This window comes from Zonotrichia leucophrys, chromosome 3 (assembly GCF_028769735.1).
Source record: "Zonotrichia leucophrys gambelii isolate GWCS_2022_RI chromosome 3, RI_Zleu_2.0, whole genome shotgun sequence".
Classification (NCBI taxonomy): domain Eukaryota; kingdom Metazoa; phylum Chordata; class Aves; order Passeriformes; family Passerellidae; genus Zonotrichia; species Zonotrichia leucophrys.
The window spans coordinates 112,349,115-112,375,108 of NC_088172.1; the positions used below are offsets into that span (position 1 = coordinate 112,349,115).

Consider the following 25,994-nt stretch of genomic DNA (forward strand, 5'->3'; position numbering starts at 1 on the left):
GAGCCATAAATACCACTGGCTTCGAAGAATGAGAGGAGGTTTGGAGCAGCAAGTCAAGAAGCCCTGCCAACTTGACATGGATGAAGAGTTTACCATGAGGAAGATGTTTTACTTCCTCCCCAGAAGCCAAATCACCCAATTAAAGAGGACAATTTCACAACCATAATGGATATTCAGCTGATTATATTACAAAGCATAATGATTATGTATTATGCATCCTTAGAAACATCTTGGATGTGTAAAACCTTTTCTGTAGAGAGAGCAGGAGTCTGCAACTCCTCATGCATGGGTTTGGAAACGATTCCACATGCATCCAGCGCTGTAATAAATACAATGTATTAATTATTTTATTATTAATAATACTATTAATTAATGACTAATAATAATATTATTTATCACTAATTATTAGTGTTTATTTATTACTTCTTTTCAACTTTAATTAGTTGAAGAGTTGTCTGTCCATGCTTCACTGGCCCCCAGTCTGCAGCCTGCTCTGCTGCTCGTGGGACCTTCACACCCTGTCACTGCTGTCACCTGTGTCCCTTGTGCTGCTCCCCAGCCCAGCTGTTCCCTCACACCCTGCAGATGTGTTCTGAGAGCTGGAGCTCCTCTGCCATGGAGCCAGGCTGGGAGAGCTGGGGGTGCTCACCTGGATGGGAGAAGGATCCAGGGAGAGCTCAGAGCCCCTGGCAGGGCCTGAAGGGGCTCCAGGAGAGCTGCAGAGGGACTGGGGACAGGGATGGAGGGACAGAGCCAGGGAATGGCTCCCAGTGCCAGAGGGCAGGGCTGGATGGGATCTTGGGAATGAGGAATTGTTCCCTGTGAGGGTGGGCAGGCCCTGGCACAGGGTGCCCACCCTGGATCCCTGGCAGTGCCCAAGGCCAGGCTGGACATTGGGGTTGGAGCCACCTGGGACAGTGGAAGGTGTCCCTGCCCATGGAATGAGCTGGCCCTGAGCATCCCTTCCCACACAAATCACTCTGCCACTTGCTGAATCCATCTCTGCTCACTGCCCTCCAGCCCATTCCCCGCTCCACCTTTTCCTCTTCACCACGTTCGGCAGAAAAAAAAAGACAAACACCAGTAAAAGGTGTGGAAAATTTTATTCTTTACTGAACTTTATTAGTTTTCTGTTTGGCTTAAACACAATAAATATTTCAGCAGTAGCATTGAACAGACTGGAATTCACACCCACTGCAGTACCTGAACCCCCAGACTCTGGACTCTGGGAAAGCCATCGGGGCCCCTGGGATCACAGCACCTCACTGGGGGCCACTGCCAGCACCAGTGTCCCCTTCAGCCCAAGGGACAGGAGCAGGAACTGTCCCTGCTGGCAGGGAGGGATGGGGGCAGATTTTGAGGTCTCCAACCAGCTCTGACCAAATGGGCTCTGTGGGTGCTCTGGGCTGAGGCAAATTAGCCCAAAAACTTCTGCTCCTGGGGCAGGGATGGATGGCCCAGCCAATTCCTTGGAGACCAGTCTGGGGGTTTCTCCAGCCAGGTCTGACCACACCTGGATGGGCCAGAGGGTCTTTTCCATAAGCAAAAAGATCAGCATAGCTCCCATTGTCACCATGGAATCACTGGGGTTGGAAAAGCCCTCTGAGCCCATCAAGTCCAACCATTCCCAGCACAACCAAGGCCAAAGTGCTGTCCCATGTCCCCTGGTGCCACATCTACAGGGCTTTTAAATCCCTCCAAGGATGGGGGCTCCACCCCTGCCCTGCACAGCTGTGCCAGGGATGGACAGCCCTTTCCATGAAGGAATTGTTCCCAATATCCAACCTGAACCTCCCCTGGCACAGCTTGAGGCCATTTCCCCTTGTCCTGTCCTTGTCCCACCAAGAGCAGCCTCTGTGTCACCTCAGCCACTGCTCTGACACAGCTCAGAGGTAGAGGTGGGCAAAACCAGGAGGAGCCAAGGCTGGTTTCCCAAAAGCACCCCTTCCCTAAGGACTTTCCAGCTCGGTCAGAAGCAGGCATGGATGCTCTCAGGGAAGAGTTCAGGGCCCTCACTGGACCAAACCAGCTCTGACTCCCAGCTGCAGATCCTTGACAGGCCAGAAGGTGACACCAGGCCAGCTCTGTTTAAGGAGCTTAAAGATGTTCCCAGAGCCTTGGGAGCTCCCACTTCCAGTGCACTGCTCCCAGCTCTGGCAAAGCCTTGGGGCAGGGGGATATGAGGAGAGGCAGCTGTGACCAACCAGGGCCTCCAGGAGAGCTGGAGAGAGGGACAGGACCCAGGGAATGGCTCCCACTGCCAGAGGGCAGGGCTGGATGGGATATTGGGAATTAGGAATTGTGCCCTGGCAGGGTGGGCAGGCCCTGGCACAGGGTGCCCAGAGCAGCTGTGGCTGCCCCTGGATCCCTGGAAGGGTTCCAGGCTTGGAGCAACCTATCCCTGGAAGAAGAGACAACACAGCTCAGCTCTGGGGCACCAGGCAGGAGGAGCTGAGGAGCCAGGGCCTGCCCTCTCCATCCCCAGGAGCACAGCCCATGGCAAGGACAGAGCCCAGCCAGTGACCACCAGCACAAACATCCCCCTCAGGGGCTGTTACCCAGGAACACTTTAATACTTAACACCCAAACCCATGGTGGGCAATAGCAGAGTTGGTTCTCAACTGTCACACAAGGTTTGGTCTCTTTGTTTCTATTCCCCTCTCAGAATCCAGGGGCAGAAATCCCTGGATTTCTAAGAGCAAAGGAGAACCCCCCCTCCCCAGCAGTTGCCTGGGCACTGGGATGGGCTCTGCCCCATCCCTGTCCCCACCAGGCACAAGCCAGCCCAAACCCCAGTGCTGATTTAAGGAGATTTTTTTTTCTACTTTCAAGGTGCAATAAATTAAGGCACCAAAGAGCCAGAACTCCCCCAAGATAAAGCCTGTGCAGAGGAAGCAGTTCCAGTTTTGGAGAGGGATGTTCTTCCTATACACCAAGACTTAAGCTCAGACAACTCCTCCCATCCTCAGCAGCATCCCAGTCCCCAGGGGCCAGTGATGGCCATGGGAAGAGACAGGACAAGGCAAGTGCCAGGTTTGGGAGCCCAGAGTTCAGCTGGAAGCCTGAGGGAACAGCTCAGTTCTTCTCTGCTTGGGCAAACACAAAACTAGACAGAAAATCATCCAACATACACATTTTTCAGTGTTGCCAGCCCAGCTCTGCTATCTGAACAAGTCCCACAGGAAGCTGTGTCCCAGCTGAAGATTCCCTCTTATTCCTGTGCGAGCAGGACTTGAATTTATCTCCATAATTCTATTTCATTAAATAGCAGGATTCAAAAACTCAGGTGCAGCCCAAGTCATTTATCCATGGAGGGTTTGTTTTTTTTTTTCTGTACAACATGAGTAAAATGGATTGGAGGAAGCTACTTTATTAAATAAACTCCAAAAGCCATCAGCCCCCTCTCCCAGCCCTGCCACAGCCGTAGGGACACGTGAGATCCAGAGCCTCCCACGAGGGATGGCAGCCCTGGGAAGGGCCCAGTTTGCTCCTCACAGGCTGCACTGTGACCAGGGGCTGACCAGGGGTGACCAAGACTGACCAAGGGCTGACCAGGGGCTGCCCAAGCAACCCGTGAAGTCACGAGCTCAACCTCAGGGCTTCCAGTCTTGGCATGACAGTGATTCCATTTCCAAAAGAAAAAGCATTAAATAGCAGTTACACGTTGAAGGCTTCCCAGAGCAGGAAGAGGCTTCCCCTGCAGAAGGAAATTGCTCTGACCAAGCTGTCAGATGCCCCACGTTGCACAACAATCAGTGTCTGAAGGAATTTGTTCCCATGGTAGTTCCACCTGCACGATTGGCTGTGCTTGTTCTCTTCCGGATGCAGCCTTTCCAGAGCCTGGGTTTAAGCTACACTCTTCATTCAAGCACAGGTCTTCATTGAATCAAGCCAACAGGAAAGAAAATCAGCATTCAGTCTTCACCACCCCACTCGAAGAAGTCAATTATAAAAACAAATTAAAAAATAAAATCAACGCAAACACATCTCTGACAAGTGGACAGTAAACGAAGAGATGCCTGGATGAGACACGCGGGTGCTGGGGACAAAGAGAGGGAGATCTGAAAGGTTCCCCACCCCTGGGAGCATCCTGAAGGTGCACACACGACCAACACAGGGCTTCAGGTGCTTCTCCCAGCGGTGGAATTGCAGTTGGGAAGGGCCAGGCTGTTCCTGGCTGTGGAAAAGGGGCTCAGGCAGCAGGAAAGGACCCACAGAGCCAACCCATGACAGCAAATCCATGATGGCAGGAATGAGGAGAGCTTGGCTCTGTAGTCTCAGACACCTTCCATAGCCCAGACCCCATTCCCAGACTGGGAACACACATGGACACTCAGGAATGTGTTAAATGTGGTCCCAGGTACCACACAACGTGCAGAAGCCACATTCTCACTCCTATGGGAAATTGAGCCCTGATTTTCCAAGCCCCCCATTTAGGATTGAACCACAAGCTTTGAGTGTCTTTTTTCCTCCCCTTAAAAAAAAAAAAAGAAAAAGACAACAAAGGTGCTAGCAAGTGTTTGCCCAAAAGCAGGAAGGCAGGACAGAATGTGGGAGAACTGTCACCATCTGCTCCCAAAGTACCAGCCCAGCACAGGGGCTGTCCAGACAGCAGCACAGGGGACAGCCAGGAACTACTCCCACCACCAGGATGTCCCCCTGCCCTTGGAGGAATCAGCTGCGTTGCTTTTGGTGTCAGGCCAAGATGCTTTGCTCAGGTAAAGCCTTTGCATCCCCAAGCAGCTTTCCCTGAGCAAGGGCCGGAGTCAGAGGCTTCTCTGGGAACATTCAGCTGGTCTAAGGTACAGTAACAGCGACCTGAAAAGGCTCCTCCTCCTCCAGCTCCACCCAAAACCCGAAGCTTGCAGGGATGGAAGAGCAGCAGGAGCCGCCCCGGCCCGGCCCCGCCCCGGCTGCAGCGGATCCCGCGTGTCCTTGGCCCTGTCCAGAGGATAGTTTGATCTGTGGTGATGGCTGAAGTATTTACAGGTATTTGCAGCAGGTATTTACAGTCCTTCTGCAGCCCGCAGGCCGATTTTCTCCTCCTCTGCTCCCAGTCAGTCCGGAGTGGGCTTCCGTAGGGAGAAGGGCCGGATGTTGAAGTGCCGGCTCAGCTGGCTCACCTGGGGAAGGCAGACACGGGATTGGGTTATCCTGGATCCCGGGGGGTTATCCCGGCTCCCAGGCATGAGCAGCAGAGCAGGCAGAGCCCCAGACCTGCTCCTTGTTCCCACCAAGCCCCTGCCAGCCACTGTGCCCAGCCCACCCCTGCCCAGCCCCATCCCTATCCCAGGCACTGGTTCCTCAGAGAACAGCCCTGCTCCCTTCCCAACCTTCCCAAACAACACCTGGGAGCAGGCTCACCCTCTGCTTTTCCCCTCCCCTTTTCCCCAAGGGCAGAAGTTGGGAATGTTGAGCCCAGACCTGCAGGATTTTACCCTCCTCCTTCATTATTCTGTTTAAATTCATTTGATCATCTCAGATATCTCTATAAAATATTCCTGAATCCATTCAAAGTCAGAGCTGGATAATTTACTTCCTGCAAAAGGAGGCTGAGCTTGACACAGTCAGGGCAGAGGCTTTAATCCTAATCATTCTCCCCAAATTCAGAGCAGTTTGGGATTAAGCCCCAATCCCAAAGCCTTTAAAGACTCTTCAGCTCAAAGTGAAGAGGAGCTGGCACAGATGGGCCCTTGGAAAGGCAGAGGGAGGGAAAGAGGGAGCAGAGCACTGGGAATCTCCCAGGAGGGCATGGGCAGGAGGATTACACCACCAGCTCAGCCCCATCTCCAGCTGTGATTCCAAGACCAAATTTATTTAAGCTTCTTAGTAATTCAAATCCTTCTTGCCCAGAAGCCTCATTACACTAATTGGAAAGACAAGGCAACCTGGCTATTACTCCTTGGCTGTAATTACAGCTGGGACACGACTCCATGGGCTCTGGGGTGGAACTGGGGCTCCCAGGGGAAGGGGCTTCCCAAGGAGGGTGTCCCCACTTCAGCTGGGACACGAGGCCCCTTGTCCTCCTTCCTCAGCAGCTTCCCAGTGGGACTCTGGGCTTCTCCAAGTTTGTTCTCTCTGTTAATCCAAACAAGGAGGAGGAAACCAATCCCTGGATCTGTGCACAGATGGACAGGAGGAAGGGAGGCCCTGGAGCTGCTGTGTTCCCACTTCCCCCAGCAGCAAAATCCCCACTCCAGCCTGGCTCTCTCAGCACCTTGGAGACCTCAGTGGGAGATTCAGAGCCCCTGGCAGGGCCTGAAGGGGCTCCAGGAGAGCTGCAGAGGGACTGGGGACAAGGCATGGAGGGACAGGAGCCAGGGAATGGCTCCCACTGCCAGAGGGCAGGGCTGGATGGGATATTGGCAATTAGGAATTGTTCCCTGGCAGGGTGGGGAGGGGCTGGGATGGATCCAGAGCAGCTGTAGCTGTCCCTGGACTCCTGACAGTGTCCCAGGCCAGGCTGGACACTGGGGTTGGAGCACCCTGGAACAGTGGAATGTGTCCCTGCCATGGCAGGGGTGGCACTGGATGGGCTCTGAGATCCCTCCCAGCCCAAATTCCAGGATTTTGTGCTTGGTTTTCCACTCATCTGACACACCCCAGGGGAAAGACAGCCCCTGCCACATCCTGTGCAGTTCCTTTCAACTCCATGCAACCTCCCCAAGCCTCTCACAAGGAATCCACCCCAAATCCCACAAGCTCACAGAACCATTCCCAGCCATATTCCCAGTTTCACACAGAGCACTCCCTGCCCCAAGCAGCAGCACTCCCAGCCACAGCCCAGCCCCAGGAGGTGTCACCTACCACGACCACTCCGTAGTGGATGTGTGCCAGGGTGAGGAAGGCTGTCAGCAGGTACAGCAGGAGCGTTTCACTGCCTGGAGCCAGCCCAGACACCACCAGGAGCAGCACGGCCGCGATGGGCAGCAGCATCCAGTTGAGGGGCTGGCACCGTGTGCTGCTCATCTGGCACACGATCAGCTGGCACTGAGGGGACAGGGACAGAGCCTGAGCCTGCTGTGGGCTCTGGGAGCAACAGATGTTTGTCCCCAGAGCAGAGGGGATGGTCACTTGTGTGATCTGTGACACTGTCCCCTGTGCTGGCACTGCAGGGGCACCTCCAGTGCTGGGGGCAGCTCTGGGCCCCTCCTGCCAGGAGAGACCTGGAGGGGCTGGAGCGTGTCCAGGGAAGGGAACGAGCTGGAAGGAATGGAGCCCAGGAGAGCTGAGGGAGCTGGAAGGGAATGGAGCCAGAGAGGCTGAGGGAGCTGGGAAGGGAATGGAGCCCCAGGAGAGGCTGAGGGAGCTGGGAAGGGAATGGAGCCCCAGGAGAGGCTGAGGGAGCTGGGAAGGGAATGGAGCCCCAGGAGGGGCTGAGGGAGCTGGGAAGGGGCTCAGCCTGGAGAAAAGGAGGCTCAGGGGGGACCTTGTGGCTCTGCACAAGTCCCTGACAGGAGGGGACAGCCAGGGGACAGGGACAGGACAAGGGGAAATGGCCTCAGGCTGGGCCAGGGCAGGCTCAGGTTGGACACCAGGAGGAATTTCTGCATGGAAGGGGTTGTTAAACATTGGAAAAGGCAGTGGTGGAGTCCCATCCCTGGAGGGATTTTAAAACCCCCTAGATGTGGCACCAGGAGCAGGGGTGACCTTGCCAGTGCTGGGGGACAATTGGACTCAGTGGTCTCAGAGGGCTTTTCCAACCTTAACATTCCCATTATTCTACCACTAGGCAGCTAAATTAAATTTTGACCAAAAATGTAGCCTTCCCATTTTAAGTTTATCCCCAAAAAGAGGCAGGAACTCCTTTCCCATCAGCACTTTGCTGCTCACAGCACATGTGAAAACTCAATTTAACCAATTCTCCAGTCCCCCAAGCATAAAGCAGAAGCTCTTACAGAGATGTTGGCAAAGGCTGTTCCAACCATGAAATAGAAGAGCCTGGGCTGGACCTCCAGGATGTCAGTGGGGGACAGGAAGATCCAGGTGGTGCAGAGCAGGAACAGCAACACCGGGGACACCAGGGGCAGCAGGATTTCATACACAGAGTGGTGCTTCAAGGTGTTGTTTTTGTAGGCCCTGAAACACAAGCAAAGAAAGGAAAATGCATGGAATGACTGAGAAATCCCTGGTGCTGCCTGCAGTAAGTACCTCAAGGGGCTCCAGGAAAGCTGCAGAGGGACTGGAGTGATAGGACAAGGGGGAATAATTTCCCACTGACAAAGGGCAGGGATGGATGGGATGTTGGGAATTAGGAATTCTTGGTTGTGAGGGTGGTGAGACCCTGGCACAGGGTGCCCAGAGCAGCTGGGGCTGCCCCTGGATCCCTGGCAGTGCCCAAGGCCAGGCTGGACAGAGCCTGAAGCACCCTGGGACAGTGGGAGCTGTCCCTGCCCATGGCAGGGGGGTGGCACTGGATGAATTTTCCACCCCCTTCCCACCCAAACCCTGCTGGGATTCTACAAAACTCACTTGTAGAAGTTGTACAGGCTCATGGGCAGGGTCACAGTGAGGGCACAGGCTGGAAGAGAAAAGTGCCACGTTAGTGCCCCAGGGCACAGGGGACACCCCATGCACCCCGAACAGGAGGCTCTGGCTGGGCTCTGCTTTAAATTCCCTGCACCAAAAATAGCTCCTGGTGCCCCAGGAATAGCTCAGCACATTTGGAAGAAGCTGCTCTCAAGTCTGGCCCAAGAGCTGTAATTAAAAGTTAAAGTCTGCTGTAAGTTGAAGACATTTCCATTTGAAAGGGCTGCATTAAGGAGCTCGGGTTTTGTGCTTTAAACAGTGACAAAGCTTAATTATAATACAACTCTAATGAGACACGAGTGCACACTCTTCAAATGACATGGCTGGGCACAAAAGTTTTCACAAGAAAGACAATTTGCTGTTTCTCTGGCTGTGTGCAGACATTTCCAGAGGCCACGTTGCCAAAAAGTTGTCATTTAACTGGATAAATGATACAAAGCACCCAAATAACTGAAAAATCCTGACCTAAATCAGAACCATCAACATTATCCATGATATTCCAGCACAACTCCTTCCCTGTTTATCCAGCAGAAGGCATGTGAACAGAGCTGGAAATATTCCTGCTTTAATAACCCAGCTCCTCTCCCCCGTGTGGGAACTGGGCTCCATTTCTCATATAGGAAAAGCACATTCATTATTCATGTCAAGTCACAGCTGTCAAAGGAAAGCTGGGAACATCTACCTGATAAAAGTGCAAGTACATTTAACACACCAATTAACTCAAAATTAAGCAATTACAAAGAACACCTGAAGGGAAACAGAAAATAAACTGAGCAGAACTTGTGATTTAGGCAATGGCATTGAACAACATCAGCTCAGCTCTACCCTTTGCAGTGGCTTATTTTGACTGATCACAGGAGAGCGAGGCTGGGCCTTTATTTCAATTTTATTATTATTATTATTATGATGATGTAATGTTCAGGTGGGTGGATGGAGGGCAGGATCCCCAAACAGCAGAGCTCCCACCCACCTCCATGGCTGCAACCTCCCTCCCACGCTGTGTTTGGGCTCTGCGGTGAGAGGGAGCCCCAGAGCAGCAAAACAAAAGTGTCCTGACCCCTCCAAACCAGCCCAAGGCTGGGGAGGCTCCACTGAGAGCCAGGTCCCACCACCCCCTGCACATTGGGCTTTATGCCCTGGAAACTCTGGGTTTACCACACTGGTTTTACCCCCAGGCTCTCACTGAGGACTAACTAAGCTTGGCTGGAGTGAAGTCAGCCCAGGCAGAGCAGAGTTAAGTTCTCCAAAATAACTCTGCAGGAGACAACCCTGTTTTGAAATCCTGGGAAAGATTTTCAGGCTGTGAGAACACCCTCAATTAGTCACTTCAACAACAGCCCGGGGGCAGCAAACAGAGCAGTGTTAGCAGGTCATTAGCAGGGGTTTGGGAAAAAGGTGAAGTTTAAAAGACAGGCTTCAACATGGAGTTTCTTACCAATAATCATTGCAGTGAATAGGTCTCTATATAAGAAATTAAACAGGAAAGGTGCATACCAGGCCTCAACTCCCACAAAGGCTGTCACTATGTAGACAATTGAAATGGTCTGAAAGAAAGCACAGGACAAGCAGGGGTGAGAAATGAGATGGGCAAGTCTGGCAGCACCTGGCTGGCAGCACCTGGGCTGGCAGCACCACACGTGTGCCAGGCAGCTCCAGGGAAAGGCAGCTCTAAGCTATGACATGTTCAGTCCTACCCACCAGCAGGAAGGAGAAAAATAAAGCAAATCCACAAATATCCCACATTACCAGGTGTAGGAAGGGCGAGCTGCTGAGCAGGGATTGAATTGGGCAGTGCCCATGCCCTGTGCTGGCACTGCTGGGGCACCTCCAGTGCTGGGGGCAGCTCTGGGGCCTCCTGACAGGAGAGACCTGGAGGGGCTGGAGCTGGGAAGGGAACGGAGCTGGGAAGGGAATGGAGCCCCAGGAGGGGCTGAGGGAGCTGGGAAGGGAATGGAGCCCCAGGAGAGGCTGAGGGAGCTGGGAAGGGAATGGAGCCCCAGGAGAGGCTGAGGGAGCTGGGAAGGGAATGGAGCCCCAGGAGGGGCTGAGGGAGCTGGGAAGGGAATGGAGCCCCAGGAGGGGCTGAGGGAGCTGGGAAGGGCATGGAGGGCCCAGGAGGGCCTGAGGGAGCTGGGAAGGAATGGAGCCCAGGGAACTGAGGGAAGGAAGGGAAATGGCCCAGGGGGCTGAGGGAGCTGGAAGGATGGAGCCCAGGAGAGGCTGAGGGTGCTGCAGGGAATGGAGCCCAGGGGGGCTGAGGAGCTGGAAGGGAATGGAGCCCCAGGAGAGGCTGAGGGAGCTGGGAAGGGGCTCAGCCTGGAGAAAAGGAGGCTCAGGGGGGACCTTGTGGCTCTGCACAAGTCCCTGCCAGGAGGGGACAGCCAGGGAACAGGGACAGGACAAGGGGAAATGGCCTCAGGCTGGGCCAGGGCAGGCTCAGGGTGGACGTCAGGAGGAATTTCTGCATGGAAAGGGTGCTCAGGCCTTGGCAGGGGCTGCCCAGGGAGGTGGTGGAGTCACATCCCTGGAGGAATATAAAAACCACGTGGAAGTGGCACTTGGGGCCATGGGCCAGTGGTGGCCTTGGCAGTGCTGAGGACAAGGCTGGACTCGATGGTCTCAGAGGGTTTTTCCAACCTCACTGATTCCATGAGGAGGACATGAGCAGGAGCTGCAGCAGAGATGCCCCAGCACAGCCTTGAACTCTCGAGGTGACCACAGCACAGGTTTTACACAAGTTGCAGTGACCCTGGAGGGGTCATTCAGGGACTCTTCCTTATCCATCAGCTGCTGGATTACAGGAGAAGCTCACCAGGGCTATTTCAGCTTTAATAGTCCCCTGAAGCTGGGTGGAACACGCTGCTCTGCCCTCCACCCCTGCCTTTCTCCAGCAGGCAGCTCCAAGACCTGGGTTAAGCAACATTTTGGGAGAAAGGATCAGAGTACAGTCAGGGCCCAGCTCTGGTCTGCTTGTAGTAGGAGAAATGATTATTCCAATTAATGCAGCTGCATTAATTGAACTCTCCTTCCAACTCGGTGCATTTCCCACCCAGCATCTGACAAACCAGAGGATAAATAAATGGACGTAAGCTAATGAGGAAAAAGGAAGAAGCTTTTTTACAATGAGGGTGGAAGCTCAGAGAAGCTGTGGCTCCCTCATCCCTGGAAATGTCCAAGGCCAGGCTGGACAAAGCTTGGAGCAGCCTGGGCTGGAGGAAGGCACTGCCAGCAACCCAGGTGAGCTGCCTCATCCCCAGCTCCCAGTTCTCCTCAGGAAGAGCTCCCTGCAGAGAATTCCCTAAGGAGGGATGGACACACCAACACCCCAAGGGGTCCATCACCATCAGTCTCAACACCCACTGCCCAGTGACCATGGTCTGGAGGGGCACCTCCCCAGGGATCTTTGCTTCAGGAACAGCAATTAACAAGCCAATTACCTCTGCTGAAGTTTTGAGCAAGATCCTGCTAGTGCCAAAAGGCATCCCAAGCTTCCAGGCTTTACCCACACTGCTACCACGTAGGGAACTACATAAAGCAACCACTCCAGTGGGCAGAACATGCAGGAAGCAGGGAGAGGGGAGCCAAGGCCATGTCCATCCTTCAAGCCTTGTTTGTCATGGAGAGTCCCTGTCCATGGACTGACTCCATGATTGACAATGCTTTGGATCCACAGCAGAACACCCCTCAGTGGGCAGCACTGCACCCAGCACCTTCTCAGGGCGTCAACTCACCACCTGGCTGATGTCATATCCCCAGGGCAGGAAGAGAATCCCTGTGTTATACTTCTCCCAGTGGGAGAGGATGAAGGAAAACAAGACCACCCACAGCAGGAGGTAGAGCACGAAGACGCTGACGCCGGTGGAGCCCCGGCCGAAGGTGGAGTACACGGTGACCACAAAGTACACGCAGGCCCAGCTGTCCAGGCCGTGGTCAAAGAGCTCTCCCAGGGGGGTGCTGGAGTTGGTCCGGCGTGCCTGCTTCCCATCAACACCATCTGGGAAGAGGGAGAGGAAAATGGATGATGTGTTAGTCTTTGAGCCAGGGCTTAGGAGCTCTCAGAGAAATATATCACACCTGAGATAGCTCAGCTACCCAGAACGGCATAAAATTAGCAGGATGGCTTCTGAGGTAGTGTTGGAAACAGAAAACTGTTTAATAAAAGGCAAAATAACAAAGCTCTTATGGAGAAAAACCCAAGCCAGGGGCAAGAGGTTCTTGCTGCTGCTAAAATACCCCACAAAAGTGATCATTTCCTTTGTTCTCTTCTTTTTCTAGTGAATTACCTAGGTGGGACCTCTTGGCCTCTGTCTAATCAGACAGCACCAGGCTTGAGTGGAAGTCCAAAAGGTCCTATGAGGTGTCTTTTGTACCAAACTGGGAGAGAAACTTCTGGGCTTTTTGCCTTTTTAAGCAGATAAAGAATAATTTAGTCACTCCCTCAACAGGGGGCACATTCCTACACATGGAGCTCTCCTGGACACTCCACACAAAGCAATGGGCCAGGGAACAGCAGCTTTCCCCACCTCCACCCTCAGTCAGTGAGTGGACTCCCCATCCCCTGCTCCATGGGAGGCTGGAAATGGAACAGTCTGATGAGATTATATTTATTTCCTTATATTTTCTTTACATTCCTTAGAGCAGCCTCTTCCTGTGCCTAAAGGAGGTCCAAGAGAGCTGGAGAGGGACTTGGGACAAGGGATGGAGGAACAGGACACAGGGAATGGCTTCAAAGTGGAAAAGGGGAAATTTGGGTGGGATATTGGGAAGGAATTCTTGGCTGTGAGGCCTTGGCACAGGTTGGCCAGAGAAGTTGTGACTGCCCCTGGATCCCTGGAAGTGTCCAAGGCCAGCCTGGATGGGGGTTGGAGCAACCTGGTGTTGGATTCGGCATGTTTACATAGGCGTGTTTTGTTTGTTTACAAACAAATACATACTAGGTGAACCTTTATGAGACTTTAAGAATTCTCTACAAATTCATTTCCCACATTTGGGATAGTGGAAAGTGTCCCTGCCCATAGCAGGGGGTAGAACCAGAGGATTTTGCAGGTCCTTTCCAACCCAAACCATTCTGGGATTCTCTGATTATTTAGAGCAGACCCAAGACAGAGTTTCAAAGTTCATCTCAAAGTCAGTTCCAGTATCCTCCTTTCCCATCAGATGCTCAGAGACAACTTCCTTATCTCCACATTGCAAAGCAGCTCCCAGAAACTGCTGGGAGCACACAATATAACACTTCCCATGGGGAGAGAGGGAACACACTCACAGCATGAGTGGGTGACCCTGAAAACTCTTACCTAACGTGTAGGCCATGAAGTTGAGGAGCCCCACCACGATCCACACACCATTGGGAACGTGCTGGTGATCAGGAGCTGCAGGGATCAGACAGACCAGAGTCAGGACAGTTCAGGATGTGCTTCCTGAGGGTTTATTTTGGCCCAAAAAGCACAGCCACGAGGACTCAAACAGTGAATCTGGGATGTGAGCTTTGCAGGATGTGATGGCAGAGCTGCCCCATATCAGCTCATGAAACCAGGTCAGTGAGGACTTTGCCTTTCAGGATATATTTGCCCTTTGTTCCCAGCTCTCTAAAATCATGGGATCTGAGAACTGGGGCCAGTTCTGCAGTGCCACTGCAGGCTGTGTGGAAGTGTGTGCAGAGGACACTCCTCAGTCAGTCACTGGCTCACAGAGCATCAAGTGGAGCCTCTTTGATGTGGCAACTCCCTGCCCCCGCAGGAACATGCCAGGATTCCCCGCCCAGTCTCCAGTCCCATCCTGCCAATGGAAACCGAGCTCTTCCCTACCAGCACCTCCACCTCCTCCAGCACGGCTCAGGCAGCGAGCCAGCAGAGCTGGCTGCACCTCACCCCATACCCACACTCGTGCAGCAAGGCTTTGTGAATGTCCTGGGATCACACCTTCAATTTCTCCTCTGATGGACAATGTTTTATTTTGTATCATGAGAAAAATGGAATGAACGTGAACACAATCCAGATTCAAGCTACTATGCAAAATAAAACCTAATTTGGGACTTTCAGCATGCTGATTAATACCCACACTGTGTTGGTTGTGGTAGAAGCAGAGTAACAGCCCATTCTTCTTGTCCAGCACCTTTCTCCTCTGTTAATATTTATTTCCTAATGGATATCATGGTAGGCTGCAATCAGGGAGCCCAAAGAGAAGGGCAGAAAGAGGCAGGAGGGCACAGGGAGGTCTCTGGGGGAACAGTGATCCCCTGAAATGCCACCTCCTGTTTCCTCAGGGCAGCAGGATGGTGCCCTTCCAGCAGCAAAGGGAGGGAGGGCATCACATCTGCAAAGCCATCCAAGGAGGAGGGAAGGCACAAAATTCTGGAGCAGCACCAGAAGTTCTTTCTCCAAGTAGGACATGTAAAACATGTATGTGAAAGGGTCCCAAGCTATCAGCTTCTCCATCCTTCCAAAGCCAATTTTTGAGAGGTTGGGAGAATTGGGGATGTCCAGCCTGGAGAACAGAAGGCTCCAGAGAATTCTCAGAGTCCCTTGCAGGCCTAAAGAGCCTCCAGGAGAGCTGGAGAGGGTGGAACAAGGGCCTGGAGGGACAGGACAAGGGGGAATGGCTTCCCACTGCCAGAGGGCAGGGATGGATGGGACACTGGGGCTTGGAGCAACCTGGGATAGTGGAAAGTGTCCCTGCCCCTGGCAGGAGGTGGGACCAGATGGGCTTTAAGGTTCCTTCAACCCAAACCATTCTGGGATTCCATGATTCTGGATGTCTGATGTCCTGGGGGTTTTCACCTTGAGCTACTGACAGCTTTTGTTCCCATGGCTCATGGATCTTAACAGCCCAAACCCTGGCCAACAGCCACAGGTGCCACCTGAACCTTCAACAGCTGTGACTTATCTACCAATAAAGGCAATCCCAAGAAAGCAAGATTTCTGCCATGTAACTGTGTTTTGATGATGGGTCCAGTTTAGAACTCCACAAACTCTCCTGAGTAACCTAAACCAGACCTGGCAGGGTCTAAGGGAGATAAAACCACAGAGGAGAAGCTCCTGAGAATTATCACACTGCATTAATGCTTTCCCTGGGACTCCTCCATGTGCAAAGGAACACGACTGAACTATTGGATTCACAGACAGATGAACATGGGGACTGTTAGAAAAGTTTAAAGCTGTGAATGATGAAGCTCAGAAAGAGGATTTGGCCTTGTTAGTCTGATGTGCTGGTGGTTTTGCCAATGGGGGAACAAGCTGGGATGCGAAAAACAAGGCTCTACCAGCTGATTTCAGGGAAGAAGCACTTCCTAACATTTTCCTGTTAGATTTTCAAACAAGGGCACTGGGTTGATTGCTCTGCAGGCAGAGCCAATTCCAACCCAAGACTCCAGCTGTCTCCTCCTCCCTGTCCCACCTGCTGCCAGCCAGGAGCACCTTTCCCTGGCAGCCAGAGGGAAGGTGTCACACTCTGACAAGTCCTTGTCACAAAACCCAGTAAGTTCAATCCCCTCCTCTGTCCCAGTCACTTTGGGAAGGCCCAGACCCAGAGGCCTCACCAATTCCCAGCAGAGGAGATTTCCCACCTGACCAGGAACATGCAGCCTTACCAGAAGCATAAAAGTCAGGGTCGAAGTATGCCATGAGGAAGAAGTTGAAGACAAGCAGCAGGAAGCCAGAAAACGTTATCAAATTTGGGGCCAGCCAGGTAGGGAAGATCTATGGGAAAGCAGCAAAATAACAGATGAACTCATTAAAACATGGACTGAGGAGCAGGTGCTGCTCCAGCCATGGTTGCACTGTCTGGGTGTTAGACAACACTGCCAGGAGCAGCTGGAGCATCCTGGGGCAGCAGGAAGCGTGGGATGCAGGCATTCAGGGACTGGGGGCAGGCTGCAGGCAGCCCCTCACTCATTAGTGGCACCACAAACGAAGCAGCTGATGGTGTTACAGAGCTGGCCTGGGCTGTGCTGTCCTGCCCAGGGTGGGACAGGGACTCACCTTCACGACGGCGTTCCAGAAGGGATGCATGACATACAGGGACAGGGGGTTGCTGTCCACGGCGCTGTACTGGGAAAGGGAAACAAAAACCAACAGTTAGGGCTCCAGCAACCTGCAGAAACAGCCAGACATCTGGAACCTTCTGAGCCACATCTGTGTGGAACCCCCACAGGACTCCTGATGTACCCCCCAGCCTTTGGAGATGCCAGCTCCAGCTCTCTGAGTGGACACAAGCAAGGAGCAAAATGCTGATCCTTTCAACTGCTTCCAACTGCTCTGCCCCACCTGGATGAGGAGAAATGCTCTGGGTCCCCCCAACAGTGCCATCTGTCACCTGCTCTGCTGTGACCCCTTTGTTCCCTTGCTGGTCCCAGTCTCCATCCTCACTTCCAGCAGTGGGACTGGGAGCCCCTTGAGCAGGATGGGTCTCAGAGGGCCCCTCTCCACTGAGGAGCTGAGATTTCACCAAAGGCAGCTTTGGGAATGGGGAGGGAGAGCTCTTATCCCTCACCCCATCACTTTCATAACATTTGAGGTGCTCAGGGTGTGTTTGTGGTAGGGGAAATAGAAATAGAAATAAAAATCAATGATCTAGACAAGGCATGAAACAACTTCCAGATAGAAAGTTAAAATTTGACATCATTTGGCTCTCAAGAGCAGCACGAGCCATTATCTGCTCTCCCAGCCCCTTCCAAACACAGATTACCCTGGCTAAAGTCCTCTTCTCCCAGGAACACTTTGATAAGAATGCCAAGAACAATTCCATAGGCTACCAAACTCCTGGGCTCACATGCTCGGTGCTGGGCTGGGCAGAACCTGCTGCTCACCCACCTGCTTGGGACAGCACCCCCAGCTCCAGCACAGCATCTGCCTGAGTCCAGTCCCAACCACAGAATCCCAGAGTGGTTTGTGTGGGAAGGAACCTTCCAGAAACTCCAGTGCCAGCCCCTGCCATGGGTAGGGACAGTTCCCACTGTGCCAGGCTGCTCCCAGCCCCACGGGGATCCAACCTGATAGGGGACCAAGGCCCAACCAGGCATCCAGGGACAGCCACAGCTGCTCTGGGCACTCTGTACCAGGGCCTCACCCCCTCATAGCCAAGAATTCCTTCCCAATATCCCACCCAAATCCCCTTTTCCACTTTGAAGCCATTCCCTGGCTCCTGTCCCTCCATCCCTGTCCCCAGTCCCTCTGCAGCTCTCCTGGAGCCCCTTCAGGCCCTGCCAGGGGCTCTGAGCTCTCCCTGGATCCTTCTCCTCTCCAGGTGAGCACCCCCAGCTCTCCCAACCTGGCTCCAGAGTAGAGTAGAGGGACCCCAGCCCATGGAGCAGCTCTGTGGCCTCCTCTGGACTCATTCCAACATTTGGTTGGTACCACATTTGGTTTGGTTGGTAAAAGGAAACTCCTCAGCAAAGAGCAGCTCCAAGTGATCCCCCAGCCCATGGCCTTGAACCAGCTCCTGTCACTGCACCCATGGATTGCTCCAACCTGTTCCTCTCCTTGTCTGCATTCCCCATTTTCCCTGGAAGCCCAGAAGTGGTGGGAAAGGGCAAAGAAACCCCCAAGAAACACACCAGGACCAAGAAGGGATAAGGGACCAAGATGGGTCTTGCTGGGGTCCCATCTTACAGCATTTGCTCCTCCTGGGTGAATCCCATCCTTGGCAGGGATTTCTGTACCCCCTCCCTGTGCAGGGTCAGTCCATCTCCCTGGGATTCAGCCCCAGAGGTTGTGTCCCCACAGGAGCTGCAGAGCAAGAAGCAACAAACCCCAAAGCCGTATGGAGGCAACTCTAAGCCACAAGGAATTTCCAATCTCAGCTTAATGCAATTTTGGGGGGCAGAATTCCAAATGCTTTACAAGATAATAGGATTTGAAGCACCAGTTAGGGGAGGAGGAGAGACTGATTTAATCTCATTATCCCCAAAACAGCCTGGAACAAGAAAACAGATGCAAGGCTTGGAGTGAGGCAGGGGAAGAGCTCCAGAGCCTCCGTGCCCGTGCTTGGAAGGTACCTCAGGGAAGTTTCACCAGGCTCATGGCTTGGGAAGTTTCCCTCTCTCCCTGCAAGAGCTGGGGACAATATTCAATAAACAACTTTTCCCCATGGCCACACATGTTCCCACCTTGCTTGCAGAACTCAAAGAGCTGGCAAGAGCAGTTTGTTGGAGAAAGGGCAGCTGCTCTGCAGAGGTTTGCTGATGCAACCATGGAATATCCTGGGTTGGAAAGGACCCACAGGGATGCTGGAGTCCAACCCCTGTCCCTGCCCAGACCCCCAACAATCCCACCCTGCACATCCCTGAGAGCATTATCCCAATGTTCCTGGAGCTCTGGCAGCCTCGGGGCTGTGCCCATTCCCTGGGGAGCCTGGGCAGTGCCCAGCACCTCTGGGGGAAGAACCTTTCACAATATCCACCCTAAACCTCCCTGGCACAGCTCCAGTGGTTCCCTTGGGTCCTGTCCCTGTCACAGAGTTAGAGCTGCCCCTCAGGAGGAAGCTGATGACATCCATGAGCTTCCTCTCAGTCTCTTCTCCAGCTGAACAAGCCAAGTGCCCTCAGGCACTCCCTGTGTGCCCCCTCCAGACCCTTCCCCATTGGGTCTGTGCCCCTCTGGATTCTCTCCCACAGCTTCAGATCCTTCCTATGCCCCCAGCTCCTGCCAGGCTCCAGCCAGGGCACTCCTCTGTGTGCTGAGCAAGGCCAGCCATGCTGGGCCCACTCTGGGGACACCCTGGGGCACAGAGACAGAACCAGGGCAGCTCTGGTGCCAGGCTGGCTGCCACCCTTGGGGACAGCGCTCTGGACAGCCAGGACACGGCTGCCTGCCCAGGACAGCTGCTCCCAGAATACCAATGAGCTGCCAGGCACCTTCAGGGACAGATCCCAAGACATCTTGGCCATGCTCAGCCTCCTCCAGCTGCTTTTCCTGTCAGGGTCTTCCTTACAAACTACTAAAGTTGTCCCTTCCACCTCTTCACTTGTCAACCCCAAACCCAGCAGTGTTTGAGCCTGGCACTGGCTCCATCATTCCCTCACCTCATCCTCACTGGAAATCAGTGTCACCTTCTGTATTTTGGACCTCCACACACTGGTCTAGTGACTCACATCCCTCTATAAATCATTCTTCTATCACGACCAGTGATTCCCACCAGCCTGGACTCTGGATTTCTGCCCCTTTTTCAGGGAAAGAAGGTTAAAGGAAAAGGAGAAGTGCCCAGAAGGAATTTCAAACACCCCAGAGCCTCCTTCCCAAAGCAGCCAGGCATTTGTAAAGGGCCCTGCTCTAAAATAGCTCCGTGCTCACAGACACAGCTTCTCCTCAGGGCTGCAGGGAGGAGCCAACCAGCCCAGACAGCTCCCTTGGGATTGGGTCAGAACTCCTCAGGGAAAGAGCAAAACCAGCAGCAACAACCCCTGGCAGCACACAGGAGCCTCCTGTCCATGCCAGGATGGCTCCAGGGAGCCACAGGCACCCCAAGAGTTGGGGACAGGCCCGGTGGCTGTGGTGCCATCGCAGACGAGCTGGCTGGCGTCGTTATGGGATTTACAGACACAAATGGCTTGTATGGCTTCAACCTAACATTAATCCTGCAACCAGGACACCTCTGGGAGATCCAATTATGTGTCCAAAGAGGAAAAAAATACAGATTTATAGCCCAGATTCTACTAATAGTCTTCCTGTCCCGGAAAAAACAATTCTGCTTTGAAGTAATCTGGTTACCCAGAGCCAGCAGCAGAACAAACACTGCCACAGAATCCTGGAGAATCCTGAGCTGGGAGGGACCCACATGGGTCACCACGTCCAGCTCCTGACCCTGCAGAGGACATGCCAAGAATCCCACCATGTGCCTGGATGATTCACACCATCACCACTGTCTGGGCCCAGAGGTGTTGGGGTGTGACACCCAGGTGGGCTGGGGCAGCACAGCACTGGTGGCACCTGGGCTGAGGACAGCACAAAGATGGATTTGCACATCCCATCTTGCTCCAGGCAGGATCAGGGCACTCAGCAGAGCTGCTCCAGCAAGTCCACAAGGCTGCTCCCTACAAATCTCCTTAAATACAAAGAGGGCACAAGGCTAAGAACCTTCTCCCCTCAGGCTCAAGATAAGGCAGGAGGCAGAAAACTCAACCAATCCCAGCAAATGGAAGCGAGCAGAGCCGTGCCAGGTAAAACAAGGCACGTTTGCCCTATGCCCACCCTTGGCCAGCGTGTGAGGAGTCACCTCACCCTTTAATGGTACTGATTAACTCGAGCCCTGTTTGCCTTTTCCAAGGTCACTTCTCAGCTGGCAGCAGAAGGGAGAGTGTTGGCAGTGCAGAGCTGCACCCACCACATGAGCCCGTGGGTTTGGAAGCTGAGGAAGGATGTGGATGTCCTGGCTGTCTGTCCCAGCTGCATTTTCAGTGTGTCCCTCCTCCTGCCTGGGTTGCACTGTGCAGGGTTCAGACATCCAGCAATGAAAGATGCTCCAAAATACAGCACAAAGTCACAGAATCACTGAGGCTGGAGAAATTCTCTCCAAACATCGAGTCAAACAATGTTCTGGCACTGCCAAGGCCACCACTGTCCAATATCCCCTGGTGCCACATCCACAGGGCTTTTAAATCCCTCCAGGAATGGACACTTCAGCACTACCCTGGGCAGCAGTGCCAGGGATGGACAGCCCTTTCCAGGAAGGAATTGTTCCCAACATCCACCCTGAGCCTGCCCTGGCCCAGCCTGAGGCCATTTCCCCTTGTCCTGTCCCTGTTCCCTGGCTGTCCCCTCCTGTCAGGGACTTGTGCAGAGCCACAAGGTCCCCCCTGAGCCTCCTTTTCTCCAGCTAGCCCTTCCAGCCCCTCAGCCTCCGGGCTCCATTCCTCCCAGCTCCCTCAGCCCCTCCTGGGCTCCATCCTCCCAGCTCCCTCAGCTCTCCTGGCTCATTCCTTCCCAGCCCCACCTCCGGTCTCCTCCACTCCCTCAGCCCCTCCTGGGTCCATTCTTCCCAGCTCCTCATCCCCTCTGGCCCATTCCCTCCATCTTCCCTTCCCTGGACACACTTCAGCCCCTCCAGGTCTCTCCTGTCAGGAGGGGCCCAGAGCTGCTCCAGGATCCAACTTTCTCTTCCCAAAGCTGCCTACAGGAATTACAGCAGAGAATTCTCTCTTGTTGGCAGGAGCCCAGGAGTGAACACCTGCAGGGTCCCAGCAAGGCCAGAGCCCCATTCCTCAATAAGGAACTGCCACACTCAGCAGAAGCCCCCCCAGCCCCCACAGCACGTGCTAATTCATTGGGAAAAGCACATTCCTGCCCTGCCAACACACTCTGATATTCACAGCCTTGCTTCTCAGACATCAGCTGGGAGATTCATGGAATCTCAGATTGCTTTGGATTGAATGGAGCTTAAAGCCCATCCAGTGCCACTCCTTCAATGGCAGGGACACCTTCCACTATCCCAGGGTGCTCCAAGCCCCATCCAGCCTGGCCTGGAACACTGCCAGGGATGAAACAGCCACAGCTGCTCTGGGTACCCTGTGCCAGGGCCTGCCCACCCTGCCAGGGCAGAATTCAGGGCAGTCTCTCCCTCCAGCAGGCTGTGGCTCTGTCCTGGCACTGGAATCACACCAGGGTGGGAAGGAGCTGACCAAGTCCTGACCCCATCCCACTGTTGTGTTGGTGCAGGGGAACTCATTTCCCCATGGATACATCAACACTTGGCGTTGATGGCAGGCTCTGGTGAGCAGCCTGCCAATTCCAGCTGCATCCAGCAGCTCTCTGTGCTTGGGAGCAGCAAAGATCCATGAATATGGGTCAGCACTGCTTCTGCTGCAGTGGGAGGTGATCAGCTGCACAGGGCTGCACAGATGGTGAGCTCAGGGCTGGCAATGATGAACCTTCAGGGTGCAGGCAGGAGAGGATCAGTCAGCAATGAACCCCTGGAGTGGCAATCCAGGGATCAGAGCAGTGACTTGGGGGAGGGGGGAAAAAGGCAGAGTCAAAAATGCAGGAAAAGGAAACTTGTTACAATAACACTGGGACAGCCAGAAGAATTTCCTATGTTGCCAGAGCTGGTCTGGGCTTCAGAAAAATAGGGGGGACATACCTGAGAGGGGGATCAGACCATCTCTGTGTGCCCAAAGAGAACAGGAGGGACCAGGAGAGCAAGGCAGTGACAGCAGAGAAGGCAGCAGCCTCTCACCACCCAAAAACTTCCACAGCCCTGTGCCCTCCCCAAGGGCATATCCCAAAACCTGCTGCCTGCAGGGTCAGTGAGCTGCTCTGGCACCTCCAGGCTGGGATGCCCCTCACGGAGGCCATGAGCCTCCAGGGAGGTCAAACACTGGCAAGACCTCAGTCCCTCTGGATTTGATTTGGATTTGATCCCAACAACAGGACAGGGGGAATGGCCTGAAGCTGAAGGAGAGTGAGTTTAGATTAGGCCTTAGGAAGGAATTATTCCCTTTGAGGGTGGGCAGGCCCTGGCACAGGGTGCCCAGAGAAGCTGTGGCTACCCCTGGATCCCTGGCAGTGCCCAAGGCCAGGCTGGATGGGGCTTGGAGCGCCCTGGGATAGTGGAATGCATCCCTGCCCATGGTAAGGGGTTGGAATTAAATGATCTTTAAGGCACTTCCCATCCAAACCAGTCTGGGATTCTGTGTCAATGCACAAGTCAGCGGAATAAAAGAGAATTTCTTACAATCCCTAGAAAAAGAAATCAAGTTGAACTTTTCTATTCAAGGAAGCCAAAAGCCCAGACACATCAGGAGATGATTCCAGGTAAAGCAAGGCACTGCAGGGAAGGAGGGGCAATGCTATCCCTATGTTTCAACATTTTATAAAGGTTTTAACCTTTTTTTCCAAAGCACATTTCTGCCTCTCTCTCATCCTCCCTGTCCACAAAAAAGAAATTCACAATTAACAGGAAAAACCCCACACTTGACACCCAGCTTTGTGCAAGATGTGAAGCAGAGTGGGTCAGGTCACTGACACAAATCCTTGTAACATGGGCACTTTTGGAGCCAGCCACGGGAAGTGATACTTGAATTTCCACAATGCCCTCCCAGTTCTCTTCCAAACCCTCTGGACAGCCAAAGACTCGCTGTTCATTAGCAATGAGTAACTTTTCTGAAGGAATTCCCTGCAGCCAAGACTCAACAGACACCAGTAAACATTGCAGCAAAATTTCAGTGCAATTAAAGAGCCCCAAGATGGGCTGACAAGCAGCCCACGCTCTGTTTAAGCGAGAGTTATGCACACCTTGCAACACTCAAGGCATAAACTGGGACCCAGATCTGCTTTGCATGCCAAGGAGAGAGTGCTGGAAAAGCCACCCAGCCAAAGGCACCAGCAGGCTTAGCACTTGTCACCACTTCAACTGCTCCTTCCTCTCCACAGGCCTGTGGCTGCTCATCACGGCACCTCAGTGCCCACACTGACAGCTGGGGTTGGCAATGCAGCTTCCTGCTGCTCCCCTGGGCTCACATCCATGAGAAATCTGCTTTTAGCAGAGGGCCCCAGCCACCAGCTGGGAACAGCAACCTCCTGCTTCAGGTGGGCCTGAGGCTGCAGGATGTGTGCAGCAGGAAATGGGCACAGCAGGAGCTGTGTCCTGCATCAAGGAAAGAGCCCAGAGGGCTCCTGCTGTGGGACAGGACAAGGAGCCCAGGAAGATGGACAGCACCTGGCAGTGTGTGCTGCCATGGGGAAGCCCCCAGTGCTGGGCTGATCCCCCAGTGTGGGCAGCAGGGCAGGGGATTCTGCCCCTGTGCCCAGGTGAGTGCCCACCTGCAGAGCTGCCCCAGCCCTGGGCATTCCAACAGCACAGGGACCTGGAGCTGCTGGACAGAGCCCAGAGGAGCCCCCAGAGCTGCTCCAGGGCTGGAGCCAGGCTGGGAGAGCTTGGGGTGCTCACCTGGAGAGGAGAAGGATCCAGGGAGAGCTCAGAGCCCCTGGCAGGGCCTGAAGGGGCTCCAGGAGAGCTGCAGAGGGACTGGGGACAGGGATGGAGGTCCCAGGGAACAGCTCCCACTGCCAGAGGGCAGGGCTGGATGGGATATTGGGAAGGAATATTCCCTGGGAGGATGGTGAGGCCCTAGCACAGAGAAGCTGTGGCTGTTCCACCCCTGGAAGTGTCATGGGGAGGTGTGGTAGCCAACACAACCACAAGCTGCCTGTGCCTGGACGAGTCATTGTCTCATACAAAAACCCACAAAGGTTTGAAGTTCCTCCTAGAAACCCTGCAGGACCCACTGGGGACTGAAGGTGCAGTAGGTCCTGACCACAAAGAGCTTCATCACCACCACTGTGTGGCTAAAACAGGCGAGTTTGGGATTCCCCCACCAAAACATGGTTCAGTACCTTTGACACCCTGTAGAGCAAAGGCCACTGCTCAGAAACCAGCAGCACCTCAGCAGCAATTTCAGGGCTGCTCTGGGTGAAGAGATGCAAACACAGCCAGAGCAAGTCCCAGGAGTGGCACCAGCTCATCACCCATCAAAACCCTCCAGCACGTCAGAAGTGTCCCTAGAAAGCAGCATAAATCCCTTCCCCTCATCTCATTGCTTAGCACAGGGGAGAAGCTCAGCCAAGGCTCGTGAGCTGAGTCGCTCCCAGTTAATCCATGAGCACTGCTGCTGTCTCCTCCAACCACGGCACTGCTCACACCACGAGAGCTGCAAGGGACACACTAAGCTGGGCAGCGGTTCAAACCCCTGAATTAAATCACAGAAAAGGAGAAGAAAGAATAAAACCAGCTCTAACTTGGAAATTACAGAGTCTAGGAGGTGCTCAGCAGGTGCCAGGCAGCACCTTGGGAAGCTGCATGTGTTTAATGGCAGGCACACACCCCGCTGCCTCAGAGCAATTAGAGGAGCCCTTGGGGAAGGAGTTAAGTGATTCCAGAGCTGGGCTCAAAGGCTTCCCCTCCTTCTCACCCTTCCTGCTATGGAAAAGCCGAGCTGGCAGGCTGGGGGGTGGCCTTTAATCACTGTGGCCTTGAGCCTCAGGGCCATGGCCCAGCAGCAAAACCCTTCCCTTTCCTGCTTCCCTTGCTCCCGGTGTTGATGTTCCATCGGTCTGAGCTGCCATCGGTGTTTCTGAACATCCTGCAGAGATCTCTTCAGGGCTCCTGTCTGCAGAGCAGCCTAGAGAATCCTGCCAGGAACAGCTCCCAGCCATCTGCTTCCCACAGCCCAGCATCTGCACAGCCCTGCTCCCCGTGGCTCTCCAAGTCTGGAGGAATGGGATTTCTGGTTGAGCAGCAGAGCACCCTCTTCTTCAGGGCACAGATGGGAGCAGCAGCTGGGTTCCCACCTGGAAGAAGGGTGCAGGGAAGGGAAGAGAGCATCCAGAAGGAAAATGCTTTCCACAATAAACTGCAATCCCTGAAGCCTGACCCTTGGGTGCAGTTCCCCAGGTCTCCAAGCTCGCCTCTGAACATCCTTTCCATCTAACATTGGAAATGAGGAATAGAGTGGTTTCCCTGTAACAAAACTCTTTAAG

General features: G+C 53.8%; 1 protein-coding gene across 2 annotated transcripts in view; it reads right to left on the reverse strand.

The window, feature by feature from the left end:
- Positions 1-1,085: 1,085 nt before the first annotated feature.
- SELENOI (selenoprotein I) overlaps positions 1,086-25,994 on the reverse strand; it is a 31,217-nt gene continuing 6,308 nt past the window's right edge. The window contains exons 2-10 of one of the 2 annotated variants that reach the window (XM_064710000.1): positions 16,506-16,574; positions 16,115-16,223; positions 13,824-13,898; positions 12,261-12,523; positions 9,965-10,073; positions 8,473-8,521; positions 7,899-8,079; positions 6,808-6,990; positions 1,086-5,123 (exon numbers count right to left, since the gene is read on the reverse strand). In XM_064710000.1, coding sequence (XP_064566070.1) covers positions 5,007-5,123; positions 6,808-6,990; positions 7,899-8,079; positions 8,473-8,521; positions 9,965-10,073; positions 12,261-12,523; positions 13,824-13,898; positions 16,115-16,223; positions 16,506-16,574 — 1,155 coding nt within the window. In that variant the 3' untranslated portion in view covers positions 1,086-5,006. The remainder of the gene's footprint in view (positions 5,124-6,807; positions 6,991-7,898; positions 8,080-8,472; positions 8,522-9,964; positions 10,074-12,260; positions 12,524-13,823; positions 13,899-16,114; positions 16,224-16,505; positions 16,575-25,994) is intronic. The other variant, XM_064710001.1, reaches the window with a different exon arrangement.